The sequence below is a fragment of the Hyperolius riggenbachi genome, chromosome 3 (genome assembly GCF_040937935.1).
Source record: "Hyperolius riggenbachi isolate aHypRig1 chromosome 3, aHypRig1.pri, whole genome shotgun sequence".
NCBI classification, from domain to species: Eukaryota; Metazoa; Chordata; class Amphibia; order Anura; family Hyperoliidae; genus Hyperolius; species Hyperolius riggenbachi.
The window spans coordinates 375144646-375167884 of NC_090648.1; the positions used below are offsets into that span (position 1 = coordinate 375144646).

General features: G+C 43.3%; 1 protein-coding gene across 22 annotated transcripts in view; it reads right to left on the reverse strand.

Annotated features, from left to right (window-relative positions):
- Positions 1 to 23239, reverse strand: part of CACNA1C (calcium voltage-gated channel subunit alpha1 C) — a 710887-nt gene that overhangs the window by 187426 nt on the left and 500222 nt on the right. For 21 of the 22 annotated variants that reach the window (XM_068277205.1, XM_068277198.1, XM_068277194.1 and 18 more), the window contains 4 exons: positions 21275 to 21447; positions 16416 to 16506; positions 10951 to 10977; positions 1067 to 1227 (listed from right to left, as the gene is read on the reverse strand). In XM_068277205.1, the coding sequence (XP_068133306.1) occupies positions 1067 to 1227; positions 10951 to 10977; positions 16416 to 16506; positions 21275 to 21447 (452 nt within the window). The remainder of the gene's footprint in view (positions 1 to 1066; positions 1228 to 10950; positions 10978 to 16415; positions 16507 to 21274; positions 21448 to 23239) is intronic. The other variant, XM_068277193.1, reaches the window with a different exon arrangement.

Genomic DNA, 23239 nt, shown 5'->3' on the forward strand with positions numbered 1-23239 from the left:
GCAGAGATGGCAGATAAGCTCATATGAAAGCACAGGATGTTAACAATATGTCTGCTGCCATTAATCGGGAAGCAGAAACAGTGCAGATTTATTTTAGCATTTGTATCAGCTGTAACAAATAAATATTTTTTGGTTAAATGTTATTATGCTGTTGTGTACCTTTTAGAGCAAAGAGGAGTTCTGAGTTCAGGTCCACTTTAAAAGGGAATAAAGATGGCCACCTCCATATTCTGCTCACTGCATGTTTACTTTAAAACATAAGATATTGACTAACCCACCTTCACGTGATCAAGAAGTAACACTCTTAATGGATCACTTTAGGACAGTGGGTGAAATAGGAAAATCATTCCTTTGTGTCCCTGAAAAGCCAGGCATGCTGCTAGAAAAACTATAACACACCTGTAGCTTATGACTTTACAGAGCATGGGCCCATTTGGCCTCATCAGTGCAAGATATGGGATGGGTATGGCTGTTTGGGTAGAACGTGTGAGAGATGTGCCATGCTGTACACATATAGGTTGTGGAGAACCAAAACCACCAGGATTTTTCTATAGTGGACCAGAAGGTAACAACACAGAGATGTGATCTTTTCTCAGGTCCCACTTCTGACAACTGTCCTTACAGCAGATGCCACTTTGGTAGATTGACAGCCATACAATTTTACAGAACACCTAACACTCAAATAGTGGAAACTGCTGCAGGGACGTGGCATCAGCAGAAATAAATACCATCATCAGAGACATGGGAAAGAATAAAAAAAATGACAAGGATTCTAACAATTTTAAACCTGATACTAGGTACAAAGTTATGACTTGACTGAGGTTATTTCAGTTGTAGATCTTTTCACTTTTGCTGTAGAAGATACAAGCCGACCCAGGAACCATTTCAATGTCACCTCTTATTTTTGTAGGGCTTATTAGAAAATAAAAAGCAAACGTATGATTGGCTGGTCTGCTACAATCTTGTTTTTCCAATGTCCGTAAAACAACCCCTTCTTGCTGGTATTTACATAAGAGTTTGTTATCTCAGGTCCATTATATGTCTCTGGTCCAGTGGTCCATTTTACCTTGTACTTCAGTGAGCCAGTCAGGTTGGTTGTAGTGTTCAGAAGCGATGGTCAGTGTATTCAGGAACACCAGAAATATCACCAGCCAATAGAAGACATTCGATTTTACAGCTGCCCTGCACTTCCTGCGACAGAACCGGTTCCATCGGCGCCAGTAACGGCTGCAGCATGCCGGAGACAAGAGCAAGTGTTAGACAAGACATGGTTAAGCAAAGAGTCAAACCTAAGGGCCCAGAGTTGCCCTCAGGCCACGTTCACACTATATGTGCTTCCGTGCGCATTTCAGCAGCGCATAAGGTGTGCGATCAGACAGCAAGGACATCAGAAGTGAATAGACAGCACTTCTGACTTTCAGACTATGAACGCTGCGCAGCAGTGAGATGAGCTATCGCACTGCTGTACGCATTTTTGCAAAAGCGCATTGCTGATCCCATACACTGAAGTGAATGGTATCAGCAGCGCAAGACAACGCGGATGGCATGCTATCGGGTGCGCTTGCATCCCAAATGCACGGCCATAGGCGTTGCCTAATGTGAACGAGGCCTTGCCCTGATTGATCTGTGCAAAATGCAGCAATCTGCCCAACAAATCAGAATTCATTTTATTCTACTTCAACCTAAGAAACAAACTCTGATTGAAAGATTGGGATACTGTGCTGTCATTGGATTGGACACTGAATAGAAATGACATCTAAAATGCCTGTTGAAAAACTTTTGTCCTTAAAAGGTCATCAGCAAGCAAATTTATGAATATTCCTCAAAATTTGAATTTAGTCAGCATTCCACAGTTCCTAAGCTGTGTGCAGAAATTAGAATTTTGTCACCGAAACTATAATTTGTGATTGTGATTTTACTAACAACTGTTGTATAGTCTTGCTGCTTGGCTCCCTGCTGAGTAGTGTGTTCTATTCTATGTAGATGGAAGTGGAAAAAATGAGTAGGAGTCTTCCTTCTGTGAGCTGAAATGAGAACTACAACAGTTGTTAACAATTTTGCAACTAGACAGACAGTTGAGGAGGACCCTATGTTTGTGTCGCCTACACCACTGTCACTCCAAGCAATCATAAAAACCTTATTTTGCCAACGAAAATCTAACGTCTATATGTAGTTCAAATGATCTTTAGTGGGGATAAAAGACGATCAAAGATGAACTGCAATATCTGATATAACTTGGGGGTGTAAGGGATCGCGCCTCTCGCCCGCAGTACGGTCGGAGGCGGTGACAGAGGTAGAGTCAGCTGACACTTAGGCAGGGGTTTATGTAACAAATAATAATATATGGATGCTGACCCTGGCTGGGATCGAACCCTGGTCTCTTACATCAGAGGCAATGCTCTTAACCACTATGCTATGGCTGACACACAGTCAGGATGTTTTGCTGTACCGGTTACTTAGCTGACATGTATTGCCACCCGTGTCAGCTGATCTCTCTCTCAGCTGATACTTAAACAAGATTATTGCCTACGTGTGATTGACTGTTGTGTGCATGTGGCCTGACATGTATTGCCACCCGTGTCAGCTGATCTCTCTCTCAGCTGATACTTAAACAAGATTATTGCCTACGTGTGATTGACTGTTGTGTGCATGTGGCCAGCCACATGATTGAATGCTGTCAGTATTTAAACCTTGTTGTGACAGTTGCTTGCTGCCCGTGATAGCTCTAGCTTGCTGGTTGCTGGGTGCTCTGTTTACCTGCTGTTATTATATTGGATTATCTGGACTTTGACCTCTGCTCATTTACTGGATTCCCCTTGTCTGCTGCCTGAACCGACCAATTGCCTGGAATTTTGTTACGACTGTTTGCTGCCTGCCTTGACCTCGGATACGTTCTTTGACCTCTCTTCTGCCTAGCCTTCCTGTACTGAGATATCTTTGTTTACCCGTGTATTATCTTGGACTGTTACTGGACTCTGCTACTCTGTTTCCCTGTTTAGGCCTGGAAGTTTATTTGCTCACTCTGCATTCAGCTCCAATACCTTGCATACTAAAGGCCTGGGTGTAACCGAAGTCGGGTAGGTGTTGTCCTCTCACCTCTCATTCAAGCGGGGACGCGCCACATGGGGTGAAGCGTGTGGAGGTAGATTGGGGCATTGGAGCGGATTCGTGGGTGGATATTCCTACAGGCAGGATTATTTTATTTAATTTAATATGACATTTCCCTTTAAATCTTGAAGCTTTTTTTTTTTTTTTTTTGAAGCTTTTTAGCTGATTGTAGGAACACATAGCATACTGTGTCCTGTTGTATTAATTTACATCCATTATATCGCAATAGAACATAGAACACAATCGTCAGACACTCAGCCCATTTATCTTTTTCATCCAATCTTATCATGTCTATGTAATATAAGGGACTGCCTAATTTATCCATTCAATATATTTACTCAATTTATCATTATACTACATAGATTTGGTAAAATTGGGTGAAAAAGACTGGATCATTAGTGGCCACATTAAAGGACTACTGTAGGGGGCTCAGGGGAAAAAGAGTTGAACTTACCTGGGGCTTTTAACGGTCCCCCGCAGACGTCCTGTGCCCACGCAGCCACTCAGCAATGCTGCGCGGGCACAGGACATCTGCGGGGGACCATTAGGAGCCCCTGGTAAGTTCAACTCTTTTTGCCCTGACCCCCCCTTCAGTACTCCTTTAAGGGCCCATTTCCATTGCACATGGGTTCTGAATGCAGAAAAACTGACTCCAATGAAGGCCTATAGGCCCCTTTCCACTAAGCCCAATTTTTTGATGCAGAAAAATAATGGCTGGCATTTTTGCATCATGCATCTGTTTCCCATACAATTATTGACAGCAACATCCAGAAATCTGGATCCAGAAAAACTGATGACGAATCCCATGCTAGGGGAAATAGGTTAAAGGGATACTGTAGGGGGGTCAAGGGAAAATGAGTTGAACTTACCCGGGGCTTCTAACGGTCCCCCGCAGACATCCTGTGCCCACGCAGCCACTCACCGATGCTCCGGCCCCGCCTCCGGTTCACTTCTGGAATTTCAGACTTTAAAGTCTGGAAACCACTGCGCCTGCGTTGCCGTGTCCTCGATCCCGCTGATGTCATCAAGAGTGCACAGCGCAGGCCCAGTATGGTCTGTGTCTGTGCAGTACACTCCTGGTGACATCAGCGGGAGCGAGGACAAGGGCGTGCAGGCGCAGTGGTTTTCTGACTTTAAAGTCAGAAATTCCAGAAGTGAACCGGAGGCGGGGCCGGAGCATCGGTGAGTGGCTGCGCCAACACAGGATGTCTGCGGGGGACCATTAGAAGCTCAGTTCAGCTCATTTTCCCCCGACCCCCCTACAGTATCCCTTTAAGCTTGAACATACTTGTTGTATTAATCGGTGCAGCTTTTATTTTTGGTACTAGTAATATTAAGTATTAGTGACTTATAAAATTACCTTAGGACCTGGCCTGTTTCTCATCTGCCCTCTGTAGACCTTGGTAGACTTGAACACAGACAGGTGATGTTTGTATTCTACAAAGTGGGGGCCAGACTTCACATCCAAGCCCATAAATCATATAAATGCATCCAGTGACTGTGCCAATTATGCCATCCTTGCTTATTCTCCTTTATAATATCATCCATAGCAGGGGAGGACTGGCCAGGGGGGAAGGGGGGAGATTTCCCCCCAGGCTGCCTCTTATTTAATGATTTAGGGCTGGCACTGTGAATGGTGAATTCAGGTTTTTGTATAAGGCAATGTGAAACACTAGGCTGAATGAGGGAAATAAACGCCCAATTACAGAGCAATTGCAGGGCGGGCAAGCTAGTAAATATACACAGCATGATACAGAGCAGAGGCTTGCCTGCAGGGTCCATGGGGAAAAAATCTGTCTGGTCTCTTACCATTGTTAACTGCATGTGCACAGCTACATAAGATATTGTCTAGGCTGAAAAGTTTTCGACAGTCCCTAGACTCCAGAAGGGCTGCTTGCAGGACTTGTGTAAGACATAGAAACCCCAACCGTTGTAGCTCAAAATGTATTGTGCCCCCCCCCCGTGCATTTATACTTTACCTGTCACGCTGTCCCTCGAGTGTCCTTGCTGTATTTCCCACGTAACTATCGGTATATAGCACGTGGGGCACATGTGTGATGTCATTTAGGCTGGGGCTGCCGTAAAAACGGCCTCTAGTTTGTGTTTCCCCCCCAGGCCAAAAGGTCCCAGTCCTCCCCTCATCCATAGACCTTACAACCCTACTAGAGATGAGCAGACACCGTTGTGTCTGGGCTCTGAAGAAAAGACTTAGCTCTAAAGTCTATTTTAACCAATCCAATACAACATTTTTAATGTACAACACCAAAGGGATTCAAAGTCCCTTGAATGACTGATCACTAGAATCTCATATTATGAGGGACTACATAAAGTTTATTAACTCAGTTATTGTTCTACTGTATAGATTGGGTAAAATTGTACAACCAGGATTGTATCATTGATGGGTGCCTAAAGGATTGCAGTACTGCCACGGTCCTCCAGACTAAGAAACACTTCTAATTCCCAAAAAATTACTATTAACTCTTTTCAATGCCCTGTAGGACTATGCCCAATGTTGCTACATTCCAGGTCAGCAGCAATACTGGGCATAGTCCGACATAGAAAAACATGACTGCCACTAGGAGAGCCATTGCTGGATTTAGTCTGGCATTAAAGGGACCCTGAGCAGTAAAAATAAACAAAATTGGTACTTACCTGGGGCTTTCTCCAGCGCACCGTGGGTCGGTAGGTCCCCTGACATTCTCCTGGCTCCTCTCCTGGTCCCTCTGCCGCATACAGCACCGGTGACACCCGGGTGTCGGGCTCCCACTTCCTTATTGGTGATGCTCGTCATCATCACGCCGGCTGCTGCGGTCATCACGGCGGCCGTGTGACAGTACTGCGCATGTGCGATTAAACCATGCATGCGCAGTACTGTCACGCTGGCCGACGTGATGAGGCGCAGCGGCCGGCGTGATGACGACGAGCGCCACCGATAAGGAAGTGGGAGCCCGACAGCCGACCCAGGTGTCGGCGGTGCTGTATGCGGCGGAGGGACCCAGGAGAAAGCCGGGGGACCTCCCGACCTACGGTGGGCTGGAGAAAGCCCCAGGTAAGTACCAATTTTGTTTATTTTTACTCCTCAGGGTCCCTTTAAAGAGGGAAAATCTTAAAATTTTAAACACATACAAATAAGAAAGTACATTTCTCCTAGAGTAAAATGAGCCATAAATTACTTTTCTCCTATGTTGCTGTCACTTACAGTAAGTAGTAGAATTCTGACATTACCAACTGGTTTTGGACTAGCCGATCTCCTCATGGGGGTTCACAGGGATTAATTTATTTTCAAAATGCATTTAGTGAATGGCAGTTGCTCCGTCCAACTGCCAAAAATGTGTACAGTGAGCAGGAAGGCAGCATCTTTGTATAAATCTTTTTCAGGGAGAGTCTTTATAAAGAATAAAGGCCATGCTGAGAATCCTCTATGGAGAGATGGACTAGCCCAAAACCTATCGGTAATGTCAGAGTTCTACTACCTACTGTAAATGCCAGCAACATAGGAGAGATGTAATTTATGGCTAGTTTTACTCAGGAAGAAATGTACTTCCTATTTGTATGTGTTTTAAATTTTAAGATTTTCGTGACAGTTCCTCTTTAAGTCAACTTAGTCTGACACCTTGATTGTTGCCGCACCATGTAATATGGCTATGCCTTTGGGCTCCCCACTAGGGGCACTCTTATCGAATCTAGTCCAGCACGGTGTCAACACTCCTCTGGCACCATGCTGCAACACATAATTACGTCGCCACAATGCATAATAGGGCGGAGGTACAGTACCACCCCCCTCTGCATATGCTGAGTCGTCTCCTTGGTCTAGCGTGAGGAGGTAGAGACCTTTCCTGCTCCCCCAGTGGCAGCACCCACCGATCACCCATGTCAAACACCCACCGTCACAGCAGGAAAAAAAGTGAGAGCTTAGGGGGATGTGGGTGATCTGTAAAATGGTTTGGAAAGGGTTAAAATGTATCATAAAAGAGTTTACTACAATCGCAAAGATAAGCAGGAGAGTGTGTTAAATAAAGGACTCCTAGTTATATCTGGTATTGTAATTAATCTTTGAATATGGCTTTCTCTTGCTCATAATATGCTTTGAAAGATGCTGAAAACAGCATATTTCCGACTGAAGACATTGTGTACCGTGGGGAGAAAAAAAACTTTTTTCATAACCTCACTTCCAGCCTTGTTAACAATAAATATAAGCTTCTCTCAGAGAAAGCATAGAGATCTCCTAGTATCTGAATCTAACACTATTGTCTTTGATGTTATGATTTACGTTAAATAACCAGTTTCTTTGGTTATCTCCTGACTCATCCCGATAGAGTGAATAAAGACAGCAGGCTAGAGAGGGTAGGATAAAGTTCTGCAGCTCATGACTTTTGAATACCAGTTTAAAGGTATAAATTACAAATGTTGTTCCTGTTCAATGCCCACTCCAATACCACTTTATGTACTTCTGCTTTAGTAAATACTACAGCAATTTTACCAACCTGTACAGTGAAATTCAGTTTTTTATGCCAAGTATAAAAATATATAATCATTAATATCATAGAGAGGCCCATATTCAGTAGCGGTGCATTACCACAGATGTTCACTTAAAGCTGAATTATTGCAAGTACCTTCTGTTTTAAGAAGGCAAATCACACCAAGCATTGCTTTTTAGTAGGAGCGCTTTTCAGTCTCTTTTAGTCCCCTATACTTTCCTAGTGGTTTGGGTCACCCCCAGCTGCTTGGTTACTCTGTTGTACAGTGGTGCCCAGCAACCTCTTTAGAGATGCATGTATGTTTGCCGAGGACCACAATCAGAGAGGTCGCCACTCCTCTCACCCCTTCCCCCAGGCTGCTCCATTTTGCCCTAGCCAGTACCTTTCAGTACCTTTATATACCATAAATTTGCATCCCTATTGGCTTGCTCTTTAGAGGTAAACAACTATCTGATAGACCACTCGATTCCAAAAAATCCAGTGATTGCCTGGGACTTTAAACCTGAACCTGAAAATTTCAGCAGTGATCAGTGTTCTGTTTAAAATAAGAACATTTTTTTTAAAGCCCTCCAACCTTTCCAAAAAGCCCTCTGTTGTCTGGTGCCAATTGAAGGTCACCTCTTCTTGAAGGAGGCCAAACTCAACCTCCGCCCTGACCTAAATTCCTTCTTCTTGAGCTGCTTTAGGCATGGCCAAGCCCCCTCTCCACTCCACTGCTCGGCCCATTGTCAGAACAGTTGCTAAGCGGGATCAGCTCTTCAGAGTGGGCGGCTTGTAATTAGTACTAAGTATCTTGTACAGCTGGTAATTATCTGCAGAACAGAACTGGCATTAGTGAATGACTCTGTACCCAGAGATTGTGCTAACCCTCTCACTGCTGGGGGGAGCATCCTGAGAGAGGCAGTGCCAGTGGAGGACAAGGCAGGACCTCTTTAAGGTTAAGTTATAGAGTATTTTTAGGGAGGACACATTATGAATCATGTTACTTTTACTTTTAGATTTTTGATGTCTCTTGTGTTCTTTCATGCTTACTGTTCTATTATTACAAGACTATTTAATCTACATAGATAACTAGTATTCCTCGTGTGCCTGTTGATAGATGAAGCAAAACAACCAGCAAACCTGCCATATGACTGACCAGACAAGCTCAAGTGGCCCCAAGAAGATTCTGTTTTCGGCAGGTTACCAGACAGACAGAGAAACAGTAAAGCATTACTGTGCAGCACCACTAAAATAAATGCATGTGTAACAGACAAAAATGGCAGCTATCATATTTCCATTTAAAAAAAAAAAAAAAAAGGTTATACTTAGAAAAAAAAGAAAGAAAAACTTGACAAAAAGAAAATGTTCCTTATGTTTACATTAATATATACAGAACTAAAATCTACAGCCTGTTATAAATGAAAACTTCACAAGCCAAACCCCACAAATCTAGTATAGTGGGTAACGTAAAGATACATCCATATAAAAAACAGTTGATCTACTATACAGCCACTCCCAGACCAGACGTTAGGCTCTGGTAAAGACCAGCCAACTACTTTATTCAGTCACACCTACATTAAAACTAGCAAGCTACTCTAAAGCCACAACCATACAAAAATCAGGCCATATCTACCATTGCAACAATCATATGAAAAGCAGACTACATTTTCTATAGTCACAGGCATACTAGAAGCAACCTTCCTACTATATAGCCACACTCATACCAGGAACAGAATTGCTACTCTATAGCCACACCCATCCAGGAACAGGATGGCTACTCTAAAACCCCACTTATACCAGGAACAGAATGGCTATTCTATAGCCACACCCATTCAGGAACAGGATGGCTACTCTAAAACACCACCTATACCAGGAACCGAATGGCTATTCTATAGCCACACCCATACCAGGAACAGAATGGCTACTCTATAGCTACACCCATACCAGGAACAGAATGACTACTTTAAAACCCCACTCATAAAAGGAACAGAACGGCTACTCTACAGCCACACCCATACCAGGAACAGAATGCTTACTCTATAGCCACACTCATATCAAGAACCGACTGGCTAATCTATAGCCACACCCATACCAGGAACAGAACGCCTACTCTGTAGCCGCAACCACACCAGGAACAGAATACCTGCTCTATAGCCACACCCATACCAGGAACAGAATCATGCCTACTCTGTAGCCACAACCATACCAGGAACAGAATACCTACTCTATAGCCACACCCATACCAGGAACAGAGTGCCTACTCTGTAGCCACAACCACACCAGGAACGGAATACCTGCTCTATAGCCACACCCATACCAGGAACAGAGTGCCTATGCTGTAGCCACAACCATACCAGGAACAGAATACCGGCTCTATAGCCACACCCATACCAGGAACAGAGTGCCTACTCTGTAGCCACCATCACACCAGGAACAGAATACCTGCTCTATAGCCACATCCATACCAGAAACAGAATGCCTACTCTGTAGCCACAACCATACCAGGAACAAAATAGCTACTCTATAGCCACACTCATAGCATGCAATTTCTGCTACACCCATACCAGAAACAGACTTCCTACCACTCTATACTTACACCAATAAAAAAAAGAACAGAATACCTACTCTTGAGCTATACCAATACAAAAATGCTGCCAACACTATAGCTATGCCTATGCCACCAAAACTGCCTACTCTACAACCACACCTATACTAAAATAGGCCATCTACTTCATAGATGCACTCATACTACAGACAGACTGCCAATATGCTCACAACCATACCATAAACAGACTGCCTACTCTACAGCTACACCCATTGCAGAGACAGACCACCTGTTCTATAGCTACACCCATACCAGAAACAGCCAGCCTGCTCTATAGTCATATGTATACCAGAAACAGTCTGCTTACTCTATTGCTGTATCCAATCCACAAACAGACTGCCTACTCTATAGCGAAACCTATACTGCAAACAGACTGCTTATCGTTTTGATGTTGCCATACCACAAAACTACCTGCTTTATAGCCACACCCACCACACCAATAAACAACACGCTACAATTGTTTGTTTTTTAGACTGTTTTGGGACTGGAACACACAGCTGTGCAACTGTTTCCAGCATTCCACGTTGTGCAATGATTGGCTGGTGCAGCTGTCTACATCCGTGGGTGTGTGCGTCAAAATGCTGCATTCCAAGCTGAGCTGTGTTTGGAGGAAGTATGTGTCTGTCACCCAGCATGAAAATACAGAATTCTAGGCTGTGCAGTGATTGGACATGGCAGCTATCAGTGTATGTGTGCGTGCATTCAGCATGCCTGGAGGCTATGCGATTGGACAGCATGGCCGTCAGTCATTCAGTGTCGTTTTTGTTGCATGCTTACCTAAATTTAGACTTGGAAATTCTGTGCCTGAAAGACATAAAGAAGAAAGTGATGCTGAGTCACAGCTGCCATTATTCCTCGTAATCGCTGTTCGCTCTCAAAATACCGCCGCCCGCGTCTTTCACAACAATCGCTGTAACGTGAGATGATGGCACAGGCGGGAGGTGAGGGTTTACACATGCCGTACGCTGCAGACACAGAGCTACAAAAGCAAAGCAAAAGACCTACTGCCACAGTGCAATTACGAGGCACAGCACGGCACGCTAGTCCCTGCCAATCCGAGACTCTCTATAGGTGGTGGCACTACAGGAACAAACATGCCTATGAGAGGGGACCTGTATTTCAGGAGCAAACGTGATGCTGTGAAGGGGAAGAAAAAGGAAGCATAATCTCGATTTAGAATGATATTGCAGTGTTAAGTGTTACTCCAGTCCTGTGTGGCTCCATGAGTTTGTCTGATACCTAGACATCACTGACAGGTTAGGCTATGGGAGAAATAGGCATATAGTATCTGTCACTCAGCACCTCACAGCATCCAACTTTCACACAATCTCCTTCCAAAGTGAACCTGTCACAGACATGCATTCATCATAACCAGAATCTCCATGATGAAGTCCTTCTGCGGAACAGAAGCTTTACCAGCCTGGAATTTCTTCATCTTCTGCTATTTAATTTTACATCCAAAGAAAAACAAATAAACTGGACACATTTTCTTGTCCTAGAAGATATTTTGTCTCCAGTACAAGTGACTTCTTCAGTTCAAACGAGTTAAAGGAAACCATCAAATATAAGTTCAGAAAATTCGCCTACTCCAGGCAACAAAGAGTCTAACCTAATTGACGCTCAGAATGCAAATTTCAGCAAGGCTTGGTGTACAGATGCGCCAGAGTAGAATAAAAATGTTTAAAAACCGTCTAAAAGAGGGGGATGTTCAGGCGCTCACTTCTGCATCTAGACCCATTGAGGTATACTCCTGTTTGCCTGATGAAGCAGGACCACACCTGCAAAACGCGCTGCACTAAGTGGAGTTAAATAAAACGTTTTTTTGTATTGATATATTGTGACTCAATTGAGTTCTATATTTTTGAGGAAGGTAAGTCCACCTGAACATCCCCCTCTTTTAGATGGTTTTTAAACATTTTTATTCTACTCTGGCGCCTCTGTACACCAAGCCTTGCTGAAATCTTGATTCCACCCTCAGTGGAGGGGTGCTACCCCGTTTCCTATCTACAGAGAGCGACATCTTTATAACCTGAGCGGGGTCAGGTTCTAATACTCCCCACCTGCACTTGGAGTGGTTGCCTATGGGTAACCCATGTTTGTGAGTATTTCTAAATATTTTGCTTTAAACCACAACCAACTTAACAATACTACACCATATTGGGCTCTCGATTTCTCTTTGTTCTTCCAAGCTCAGAATGCAAATGTTACTTGTTCAATCTGCCTGCCTGATGTTTTGTATTGTCTTTAAAATGTCTGGACAAAACAGTGTGTTGTGGTGACAAATGCTGTCCAAGGCCTTATCAGAAATACAGTAGTTACAGTTTGACACATAAAAGTGAACCTGAACCAAACTTTTTCCACTTACTGTATGCTGGGCATACACGAGTCGACCCGGCAGCTCGATAAGCCGCTGGATCGACTCCCGCCGCATCCTCGCTCGCGGCCGGATCGATTCCTGCTCGTCCCCGCGGGTGCTCCTTATCTTCCACTCGATTCCCCGCTATTGTCTGCCCCCGGGGATCGAGCGGGGAATCGATCCGGCGGGTCATCGGACCTGTCGGATATTATCAATCGAGCCATCAGCGGCTCGATTGATGAGGAGGTGTCGACCCGTCTATGCCGAGCATTATGCTGGAGAATCGATCCGGCCACCCATGGGGACGAGCGGGGACGCGGCTGGAGTCGATCCGGCGGCTAATCGAGCCGCCTGGTCGACTCGTGTATGCTCAGCATAAGACTCATCTCCCCCATGTTCTAATGGCATCTCACCTTCCAAAAGGGGATCATGCTGTCAACACAAAAGGATTATTTATGGTACACACCATGCAATTTCCTGTCAGATTTCGGGTTGAATCAATAATATCTGGCAGGTCCAATCTGATTGCCGATCTTTTTTCTGATTGATTCTGTGCAGAAGTGATCGGAAAATCGATCGGGATCGGACCTGTAGAAAATGGATTGATTCAACATGAAATCTGGTTATTGCATGATGTACCAGGCATAACAGCCCTTGCCAGGAATTTGTTTACACTGGAGAGGTACACAAAGGGACTATTGTCAACAGCAGATGTGTAATATATGCAGATCAGGCCAGCAGCTTCCATGACACAGAGAAAGCAGATTTTGGTCAGGAAGGTTACATGACAATGTAAACTAGAAAAACAATCTTCTTAAACAGGTTAAGAAGCAGACAATATCAAGTTAAAGAATGTTTAGATCAGGTTCGCTGACATCAGAGACAAAATCTGTTTCAGAAGAGGCCATCTAGGCATCTACAGCAAACTGGAACTGTCACCTCTAACCAGCGAAGAAGGCTTCAAAACCATTTATCATGAATATATAATGTTTTAACATATTTATCTGGACAGTTTAAAGACCAAACACACATTCCTCCAAGAAACTTGATCAGTTAACAAGTGTATATTGTGTGTCAATTTGTGTAGACCAGGGGTTCTCACATTGGGTGCCGCGGCACCCTGGTGCACCTCAAGCACCTCCCAGGGGTGCCTCAGCACGCATCCCCATCCTTTGTGAATATCCATCAGGTAATGTAACCGTACATTGATTATATATAATGCGGCTGCATTATCCACCAGTTAACCAATGTTCCCGGTAGCAGTTTCTGAAGTTGGACATCGGAGGAATCGGGGTGGAGTGACGGATCAGTGCACCTTGGCCTGGATAAGTAAGGAAATGTTTATTCAGCTAATGGGGCTCACTTACAGTCTGGAGAGGGCGCTGAGGTGATGCTGCATAATTAAAGGGGAAGTTACTAACTGTAGTCCCCATGTGGGGAAATGTCTATGTGCTCTACAAGATGGACTCTATCCTTATTCTCATTCAAAGGGAGTGCTGCATAATGGTGGGGGTCACTGACTATTTGGAGGGGTAATGCTGCCTAATGTGGGAGGCACTAGCTATTTGGAGGGGGGTGGATTACTGCTGAGGGGGGGCCGTCATTGACTACTTGGAGGAGGAGGTGCGGCCTAAAAAGCATCACTGGCTTCTTGGAGGAGTTTGCTGCCTAATAAGGGTCATAACGGCATATCTGTAATTATTTTTGCCAAGGGAAACCTTGAAATTATTTCTAAGCCATCAAGGGCGCCCTCCCCCCAAGAAGTTTGAGAACCACTGGTGTAGACTTTCTGTTGCCTAGCTTAGAGTGAGTGAACTATCTAGACATATATAAGTATCTGGCTATTCCTCTACCTAATTTGAACTGAAAATATCTCAAAAAGGAGTACTGCTGAAAATAGCTCATTGATTTATTGGATGTAGCATGACCTGTATAAATAAGAACATTCACAGACGTTAAATTGTATGTTTTTCCAGTTCTCAGCTCTTGTAACATTGAAAGGCACAAAAAGGCTTTGTAATGTGATTTCTGAACTTACTGTTTCTAATTAAAATAAATGTAAAGTTTTGTGATAAAGCATTTCCAGCCAAAAAAACTTAAGTATATAAAACTTCCAGTAAGCATCACAGAACTCTATTACCTTGTCCGCAGTGCAGATAGACATGATAAACAACTCCTATGTGAGGTAACAATAACATTTCTATAGGGCTTTTCTCCCACAGGACTCAAAGCACTTAGGGTCCGTTTCAACTGTACGCGGTGCGATGCGGCTATATAGCTGCATCGCACCTCGGCTGCACTGTAACCAATGCACGGCAATGGAACAGTTTCCATTGCACGCTGGTTTTGCTGAATCTATGATCAATAGGAATTGAAAAGTATGCAGATCGCAATATCTGTAAGTGAAGTATGGTCTGGTGTTAGTCGTGGAGCAGAAATGTAGACAATCAAACCAACAAATGCTGATTCTGGTAATACCTTTAGTAACTAACTATATATGGTGTATTGCAAGCTTTCGAAATGTTATGTTTCTTCTTCAGGCATTATACAGAACGGTATCAGAACCGTTCCAAGGTTCTGATCCAGTTCTGTATAATGACTGAAGAAGAAATTTTACATTTTGAAAGCTTGCAATAAACCATGTACAGTTATTCATTAAAGGGATTACCAGAATCAATATTTGTTGATTTGATATCTGCAATCGTATCTGAAGAGAATTGAATAATTGCCCTCTGATTACTTTTGATCCTGCAAATCGAATCAAATGATCGCGCCTGATGAAAATATTTTATTGTTAATGGGCACCTTAAAGGTAATTTATAATTACTTTAGATTACAAAATGGCTCATGTAGCACAGATATATCTAAAGTTATTTATTTCAACAAAACATTAGTTTTCCTTTAAATTCCTCTCCTAGTAATTAGGGCTTTGTCCATGCATAACGGACATGCATCTTTAGTAGTTGTCAGTCTTATAAAACTCAAACCCCTGGTAAGACTCCTATACACCTGCCATTCAGGGGAGAGTGTACACAGGGTAGAAAAGGTAAATAAACAGGGCAAACAGCTGTGCCTCGATGATACAACTTCAAAGTGGTAAGAGTAGGGTACAAGTACAGATGTTTACAGCATGCTTATTTGTGGCTGGTTCTTTTTAATGGTGTGGAAGGCTGGGTTTAGCTGGCACAAAAAATGGAGCATTGCATTAAAAATACCTTAAACCTTAGTAAGCAAAGAAGAACAGCGGAAGAGTCTGTATTCCCTACTCTGCTCCTACACAGCACAGGTGTATTTTGACACTCAACTGCACACAGGCTTTGAACTGTGAAAGGATCAGCCAGGCACATCCATTGTGCTGTGTCTGGGATCCCCTACAGTCAGTGCAGTTTGAACATGTGATGGACAGACAAGTCCAGCCCCAATGGACATACCCTGGCAAGAACAAATACAAAGAGAAGGGTTAAGAAATATGGAGACAGACTGATAATGTATAATGAATGGACTATCACATGCAAACTATGGCCTCAATTCACTAAGCTTATCTCCTGTCTTTAATAACATTTCTAGAGTGGTCACCATGGTGATGAAGCATGTCGTATTCAGGAAACATTTTACCTCAGGCAAACCTAAAGTTAACTCTTCTGTCTTTAAGTTAACTCTTCAATCCTTAAAATAACTCCACAGTTTAAGACAGGCTGTTTATTAACTGCGTGTGAAAATAACTACAGAGGAGGTAAATTAACTGCAGAGGAGGTAACTTAAGGAATGAAGAGATAAGATAACTCTCTTAGTGTGGAGGTAAGTTTTCTCTTGCCTTATTATCTCCAGCATGATCTTAGTGAATCGAGGCCTATGTATGTTACACATAAAAGTATCCATAACTCACGCCAGCCGGACCCCACAGCCTTCTTCCTCCACATCGCCGCTGCCTACGTTGTCCGTGTTCACAGACTCTGTCTCACTGGTTGGCATGCTCACTGTGAGAGAGAATCAATGTCAACAACATTTCATAGGAAAAAGAAACAAATAAAATGGTTGCCTAATTCAATAAAAATATATATGTGGGAATTTTCGGGAAATTTGGTAAAGGGTGAAAACCTAATTTAAATTTTTGTTACGGTACTGTAGGAATTTCCTCCACTTCCTCTCCAGTCAGGAAGTGAAGAAATCTCTCTAAGAATGGAGCTGCTTGTGTGTAGCACAAATCAAGATGCATGATTCTCAGATCACTTCCTGCTTTAGCCTACATGCAAAAAATATGATGGTGACCAGCAAATCACAGCCCTACAAATCCATAACCTGATCAAACTTATCAAGTTTTTTTTTCAGGAGTTCTGATACACCCAAGCAGCTCTGTCCAAGAGTGACAGAGACAGTAACATCTGCATTCTTTATAGAGTAGGGAACAGTTAAAAATCCCAGTCTGGTTTTTATTGCTGTACCTCATTTCCTGTCCCCAGGAAAAACAATGTTTGTATTAAAACCGCAGAACTTTATGGAAGTCTAGGAACAGAAAGTGAAGGGAAAGCTCCAATAGAACCACAAAAGAACCCCTAAAAATACCTGATACCTTTCAAGACCATATAAAATGTAAGCATTGTTCCCTCTACTGCATCTCTTGCAAACTCTGGCAATGAATCTCTGTGTTTCCGCATCCCCAGCTGCTGTACTCACTAATAGGTTGGCAGGATTAAGGATGTATCAAGTAGAGTAAATCTAAGGAGGGAGTGGGACATACAAATGTCCAGTCATCAGTGTGTGGGGCAACAAAACCAGGAACTGTGGCAAGCAGATATTGCCACGGGACTTCTTAACTCAACAATAGAAATATAGGTGGGAGCACTTCTAAGGTGTAAATGTATGAACCACTTGCCAGGAAATATATGAAATTATTCTCATCTTACTAGCAATTAGTTTATACATGTACACTTCAGATACACTCCCTCTTATTTCCCTTGTTAAATACATTTCCGCTAATGCGCTTGCGTATCTAGCTTGTGATTTATGCACATTAACCACTTCACCCCAAGGCGGCTTTTACTCTAACGGACAAGAGCGATTTACACCTTTTAGTGCTCATCCCTTTCATTTGCCAATAGCTTTATCACTACTAATCACAATGAAATGATCTATATCTTGTTTTTTCACCACCAATTGGGCTTTTTGGGGTTGATATTTGTTTTCAGTAATTACTTTATTTTCTATGCATTTTAGAGGGAAATACAAGGAAAAATGAAAAAATACACTATTTCTTCAATGTCATCCCCTATAGTTTTAATATAAACACTGCTACTGTGCATAAAACCCACACATTTTATCTTCCTATTTGTCCTGGTTATCACAAGATTTTAATTATGTCCCTAGTACAAAGTATGGTGACAATATATTATTTGGAAATAAAGGTGTATTTTTTCTTTGGTGTTTTTTTCCCCCACTATTTTCACATGCACGTGCACAGGAATGCACGTGCGTGCGCTCGCACATGCACCCGTGGGAGTGTTCACGTGCACGCGCACAGTGGCAGCAGCACTGTCTGACTTATAAAAATATCCTGAAGCCATTAAGAGGCTCTAGCAGAATGTTTTTAAAAGTAAGCATGTCATTAAGTGGTTAAATGGTAGCTTCAACTGGACTCCACTTCTTGTTCTAGATGTTCCATCCCTCCTACACAGTAACTAAATAAATAAATAAAAAATAAATAAATACATAATCTAATAAATCTCATTCACTCCTAAGAATTGAAAAAGTCACTCGGGCCCAGTTTCCACTGGAGTGCCACGTCCATCCCACACGTGAATCAGACGTAGTCTATTTAAATCAATAGGCAGTATTTTTTGTGTATGTGCAATGGGGCTGAATTCCCACTGGGCTCAAACACAGTGAAAACAAGGCCTAAAAGCGATCAAGCAGAAAAAATGTCCAGTTGTAGCTTCCTTCCTTTTTTTTTTTTCATTTCAGGGTTCTTGGGAAACAGTTACTCACTTCCGGTGAAATTCTGGACAGAGTTCTTTAATGATATTTGGGATGCTCCCCTGCCTCCATAAGTCTACACCTGTACATGGAATATCATTTCTGGGTGGAATCATTCTGTCAATAAGCTGTGGTATAAGTTGCAGAACAGTCTGGACAGACAACATGTTGCTAAATTACAAAGTACTTTTGGGTAGAAAACACAAGCGACCGAGTAAACCTGGCCTACATTCATTTATTAAAAAGAGTTTTCACGCAAGCGTTAATTCACCAACCTTTTAGCTCATTAAAGTGTACCTGAGATTGCAAGATAAAAAGATTTTATACTCACCCAGGCTTCCTCCAACCCCATGAGCAAGGATGCGTCCCTCGCTGTCCTCCCGGAGGCCTCCGTTCAGCTGCTATCAGTCCCAGTTATCCTGCCCAGACAAGCCTCTCGCAGGATTACAGAGACTGATTGTGGCTGAACGAAGGCACCCGGGAGGACGGTGAGGGACGCATCCTTGCTCATATGGCTGGAGGAAACCCCGGGTAAGTATAAAATCTTTTTATCCCGCAATCTCAGGCTTCCTTTAAAGTCTGATATGACCCAGATGAGACAGTAAAGGTTTGATATGGAGTGCCGATGCTTTTGAATAAATTCAACCTTAGATAATCGGGTTTTTAATATTATTGATTTACCAAAATATTGTTAATAAAAACTATCGTACTTGAGTCCCAAATTTGACCCAATCAGGATCTTCTTTTTAGTTTTAAACCCACTCTGAAAGTCAAACCACAGCTAGAATTGGTAGGTTGCTATGGGAACTGTAGCCAGTCCTAATTTTGGACACGCTAATATATTGCCCAGTGTCTGGTGGACAGAGATGAGCCGGTGTCTGTATCCCCGGCATTCGGAGGAGCCCACGCAGGACGCCTTCCAGGGATGGATTTTCCACATAATCTTGTTAAATTTAGTGGAGAATTATTTTACGCTCCAGAGGATGTCAATAAAGAACGGGAGATGAGGCCTGAGAGAATTCACATGCGGCGCATGTTTCACTTTCGCCCTCCTTCCCTTGGACAAAACGTCTCAGCTCATTAGAGGCGAGATATGTTTAGATCAATGAGTGAAGCAGGTCATCCGTTTAGTGTCATTGGAGGAAGAGGTCAGGCCATAAATCACAGCACAGACACAAATGGAAGAATCCAAGACTAAAGTCCGATGCTTCCAAATAATGTGCCGCAGGCTTTCTACTGCTGACTCTAAAACTGATACTTCAGGTACAGGCAGGACCAGATTTACTCAGAGGCCCGTAGGCACAGGCGTTTGTGTACACTAAACTCCAGCCCTGAACACAGGCCACACCCCCAAGTAAAATATTCTGAACTCTTATCCCTTCCTTATGTCACTAATTGCCCTTAGAATCTTACACTCTAATCACAGTCTCATATCATCCTTAGTGACCTGAGACAAGGATTAGGGTGTAAGTGCTTGAGGTTAGTGATATGAGGCAGGGATTAGACTGTAAGCTCCTGAGGTTAGTGATCTGAGGAGGGGGGCTGCCTCTCCCACATAAGGTGCCTGTAGGCACGTGCCTACAGTGCCTTATGGAAAATCCAGCCCTGGTTACAGGTGGAGTTTGGTGGGCAGCGGGCTGAATCACCTGCTTACTTTTTACATCTCTGAATGACTCCAGCACTTGGTAAAGCGGTTGTACTCTGTGCCAAGTTAATGCCCGGTCAGTCTAACACATTTTTGACGTGCACACACCATCCAATGACTCCACTTTATTGGAGTGCTAAACAAAACTGCAATGAAATGACCTTGGGACCAAAGTAAGAAATGTCAGCTCTCATCTTTCTGAGGCATCAGGTCTTGAGACAGCATAGCTGTCAATCTCAGCCCAGTTCATTTCACCAACAGGTAGTTTATGCAGAAGGCTTTAAGTGATCTCAGTGCCATGGATTCTAATGCTGGTCTTCTTCATTGGGTGAGAATCTTGGGGCTTTATGGATTTTATTGTGGAACTTTTGGCTTTAGGGTTAGGTGGAAGTTCAAAGAGGGGGAAAGGTTTCTTACATTGTGGGTTGGTTTAGGTTAGAGGATTGCTTAAGCATGGAGCAAAAATAGTTACTATTATACACTGGACATGGAGAGGGAATAGTATATTATATTAGGCTTTATTATTATATTATATGAAGGCTTGCTAGCACATGGAAGGGAAATAGTAACTTACAGTATATTGGGTCGGAGGGTTTACTAGAACATGGCGAGGGAAAATTATATATTAGCAAGAACGTATAGTGTATATGGAGACTCTTCTTATCAAGCTTCATGGTATATCTAATGTAAATTCCAACGGATATATTAAAGGGGACACATGGATAACATACAAACTTCTCACTGGGATTCAAAGCGTGGAACGCACTGCAAGGCAAGAGTGCTTTTCACTACACCAATGTGCTGCCCAAGTAATGTGATATATAATAACTAAAATACATAATAGGAGAACTGTTAAAAACAGATCAAAAATGATTAGTATTTCCAAAGACATGGATACTGAAGTGAAATGCAAAATTTGCCTCTTTTCTGGTACAATCTCCCCTTCTCGGTAAAAGTTGATCTTCCACCTTCCAAACTTCAGCAGCCTGTATCTCTAGAGCAACTAGGTTTAGTAGTCTTCACATCTCCCTACATGCTACTATGCTATCCCTGGACAGGGGAATGTACAGAACCACTACCATTTTCATTGAGGTTTATGGTGCAAGATAAACATAGAAGGAAACGCTCACTGTTACGAGGCTTGTCCTCATCGATGTCCTCATCTTCATTCTCAGGGTCTATGTCTTCGGCCTGCGTGATCCAATCTAGGTACCCCTTTAAGTCTTCCTCCAGCTGCTGTTTCTCCCTCAGCTTCTGGAAGTCACCCCGAGCCTTGGCCTTCTCTCGCTCCTTGGAAAACTCTCTGGTGACACAAAAGTAAGTCAAAGATGAGTGCAACGAAAACCATGCAAGAAACCCAAAGGTTGTCAGTGGATCAATGTGCAAGCAAGGAAATTCTAGCCAGCTAGGTAGATCTGGTTAGACATGGCCAATAAGATGCTAACGATTTTGGGGTTAGGAGAAAAATAATAATTGTAAAGAAAATGATGCCGCTTGGAACCAGACCAAACAAATACAGTAGTGATGGTTCTGATCCAGTTCTGAAACATGCTTGAAGAAGGTACTTAATGTTTCGAAAGCTTGCACAGAAATTTTGTACAGTTAGTCATTAAAGGTATCACCTAAACAACTTTTGGTGTTATGTCTTCGGAAAAGCTGGCCAGTCTCATTTCCATGAAGGAGATACATTTTAAGCTTGTGTAAAAGACAAAAGATGAGTGTCTCCTGACCTTATATCTGTAGGTTCTCACCACCTGTGTCAAACTGTGGATGACTTTTCTTGCAAATAGACTTATTTTCCTGCTGCCTGCAGCTAACCAGGCACATATCCACTTCCTGCATAGTCCATTGTTTTATGCCTGTAAGCCACTTAAAAAGTACTAAACTTACAAGACCAATTGATCTCAAGCTATTGAGTCTTTCCACAACCATCTTCTTAGTTTACATATAATAATTCCTAATGCACTGCCGTACATGTCCAATCATGCAAGACAATTAGCCCAGCTTTAGCCACAACCAGGGGCATAACGATAGCCCCTGTGACATTGCGGGGGGCCAAGGGGGCTAAGAGGGTTTCTGCCTGTGGTAAGGTGCAGAGCAATGACAACAGAGGGTGATATCTAACTTACTTTCAGCGGCAGGAAGGGTTCTCCCTCTTCCCTTTAAGGCCCATACACACGGGCTACAACTGTTGCTGGAAACACATGGCGTGCACATGTTGCGGCGGCAGGTCCTCCGTGTGTATAAGGCGAGCGCAAGGAACTGTTGCTAATTAGAGCTGTCGCCAGGTGATTGACTTGGCCAATCGCCGGTAACAGCTGTTGCAGGAACCGTCGCTAGTCTCAAGTCGGTGCGGTCGTGTGTATGCTAGTCTCTAGCAACTCTTGTGAGTCCGACAGTTCATTGAACCTGAGACAGAAATTGCTGAGCAACAGTTTCCGCTATGTTGCAGACAGGTTGTTGCCACGTGTATACAATCTTCGCTTGTATACAACTGTCGTTGCTGGAGACTTTCAACTGTTGCTTGTCTCCATGCAACTGCAGACATCCGTGCCTCGTGTGTATGTAGCTTTAGTGTAGCCATGTGCCGTGTAGCTTATCTTCTTGCAACTCCTGATGCATGTCACGTGACATGCAGAGACCCGTCCTGCCACTGGAAGTAGGTTAAGTATCACGCTCCGCTACCACTACTCTGCTAAATCAGGGGGGAGGAGGCACACTAGCTACTTATCGGTGGGGGAAGGAGGGAGGGCTTTGCTGGGAAGCCTGGCAAATTCTAGTTATGCTCCTGGCTGCAGCTATGGGTGGTGTGTGTGTGTGTGTGTAATGGGGGGGAGGGGTATAGGTGCAGACAGGCCATTTCTGGAGGGTATGTGCACACAGGATAATTCTGAAACCTTGTTTGGGAGGTGGGGTCAGGAAGGCCTGGCAAATTCTAGCTACGCTCCTGGTTAAAACTATTACACTGCAAACTCTTTCCTACACTGCAATATATAATATATACTTGCGCGTTCAGACTGCATGGAGGGGTGCCCGTTTGCAATACTAGTTCTTAGGTTACTTTGTTTCCATGTAGTTTTCTCTCACTGATGTTT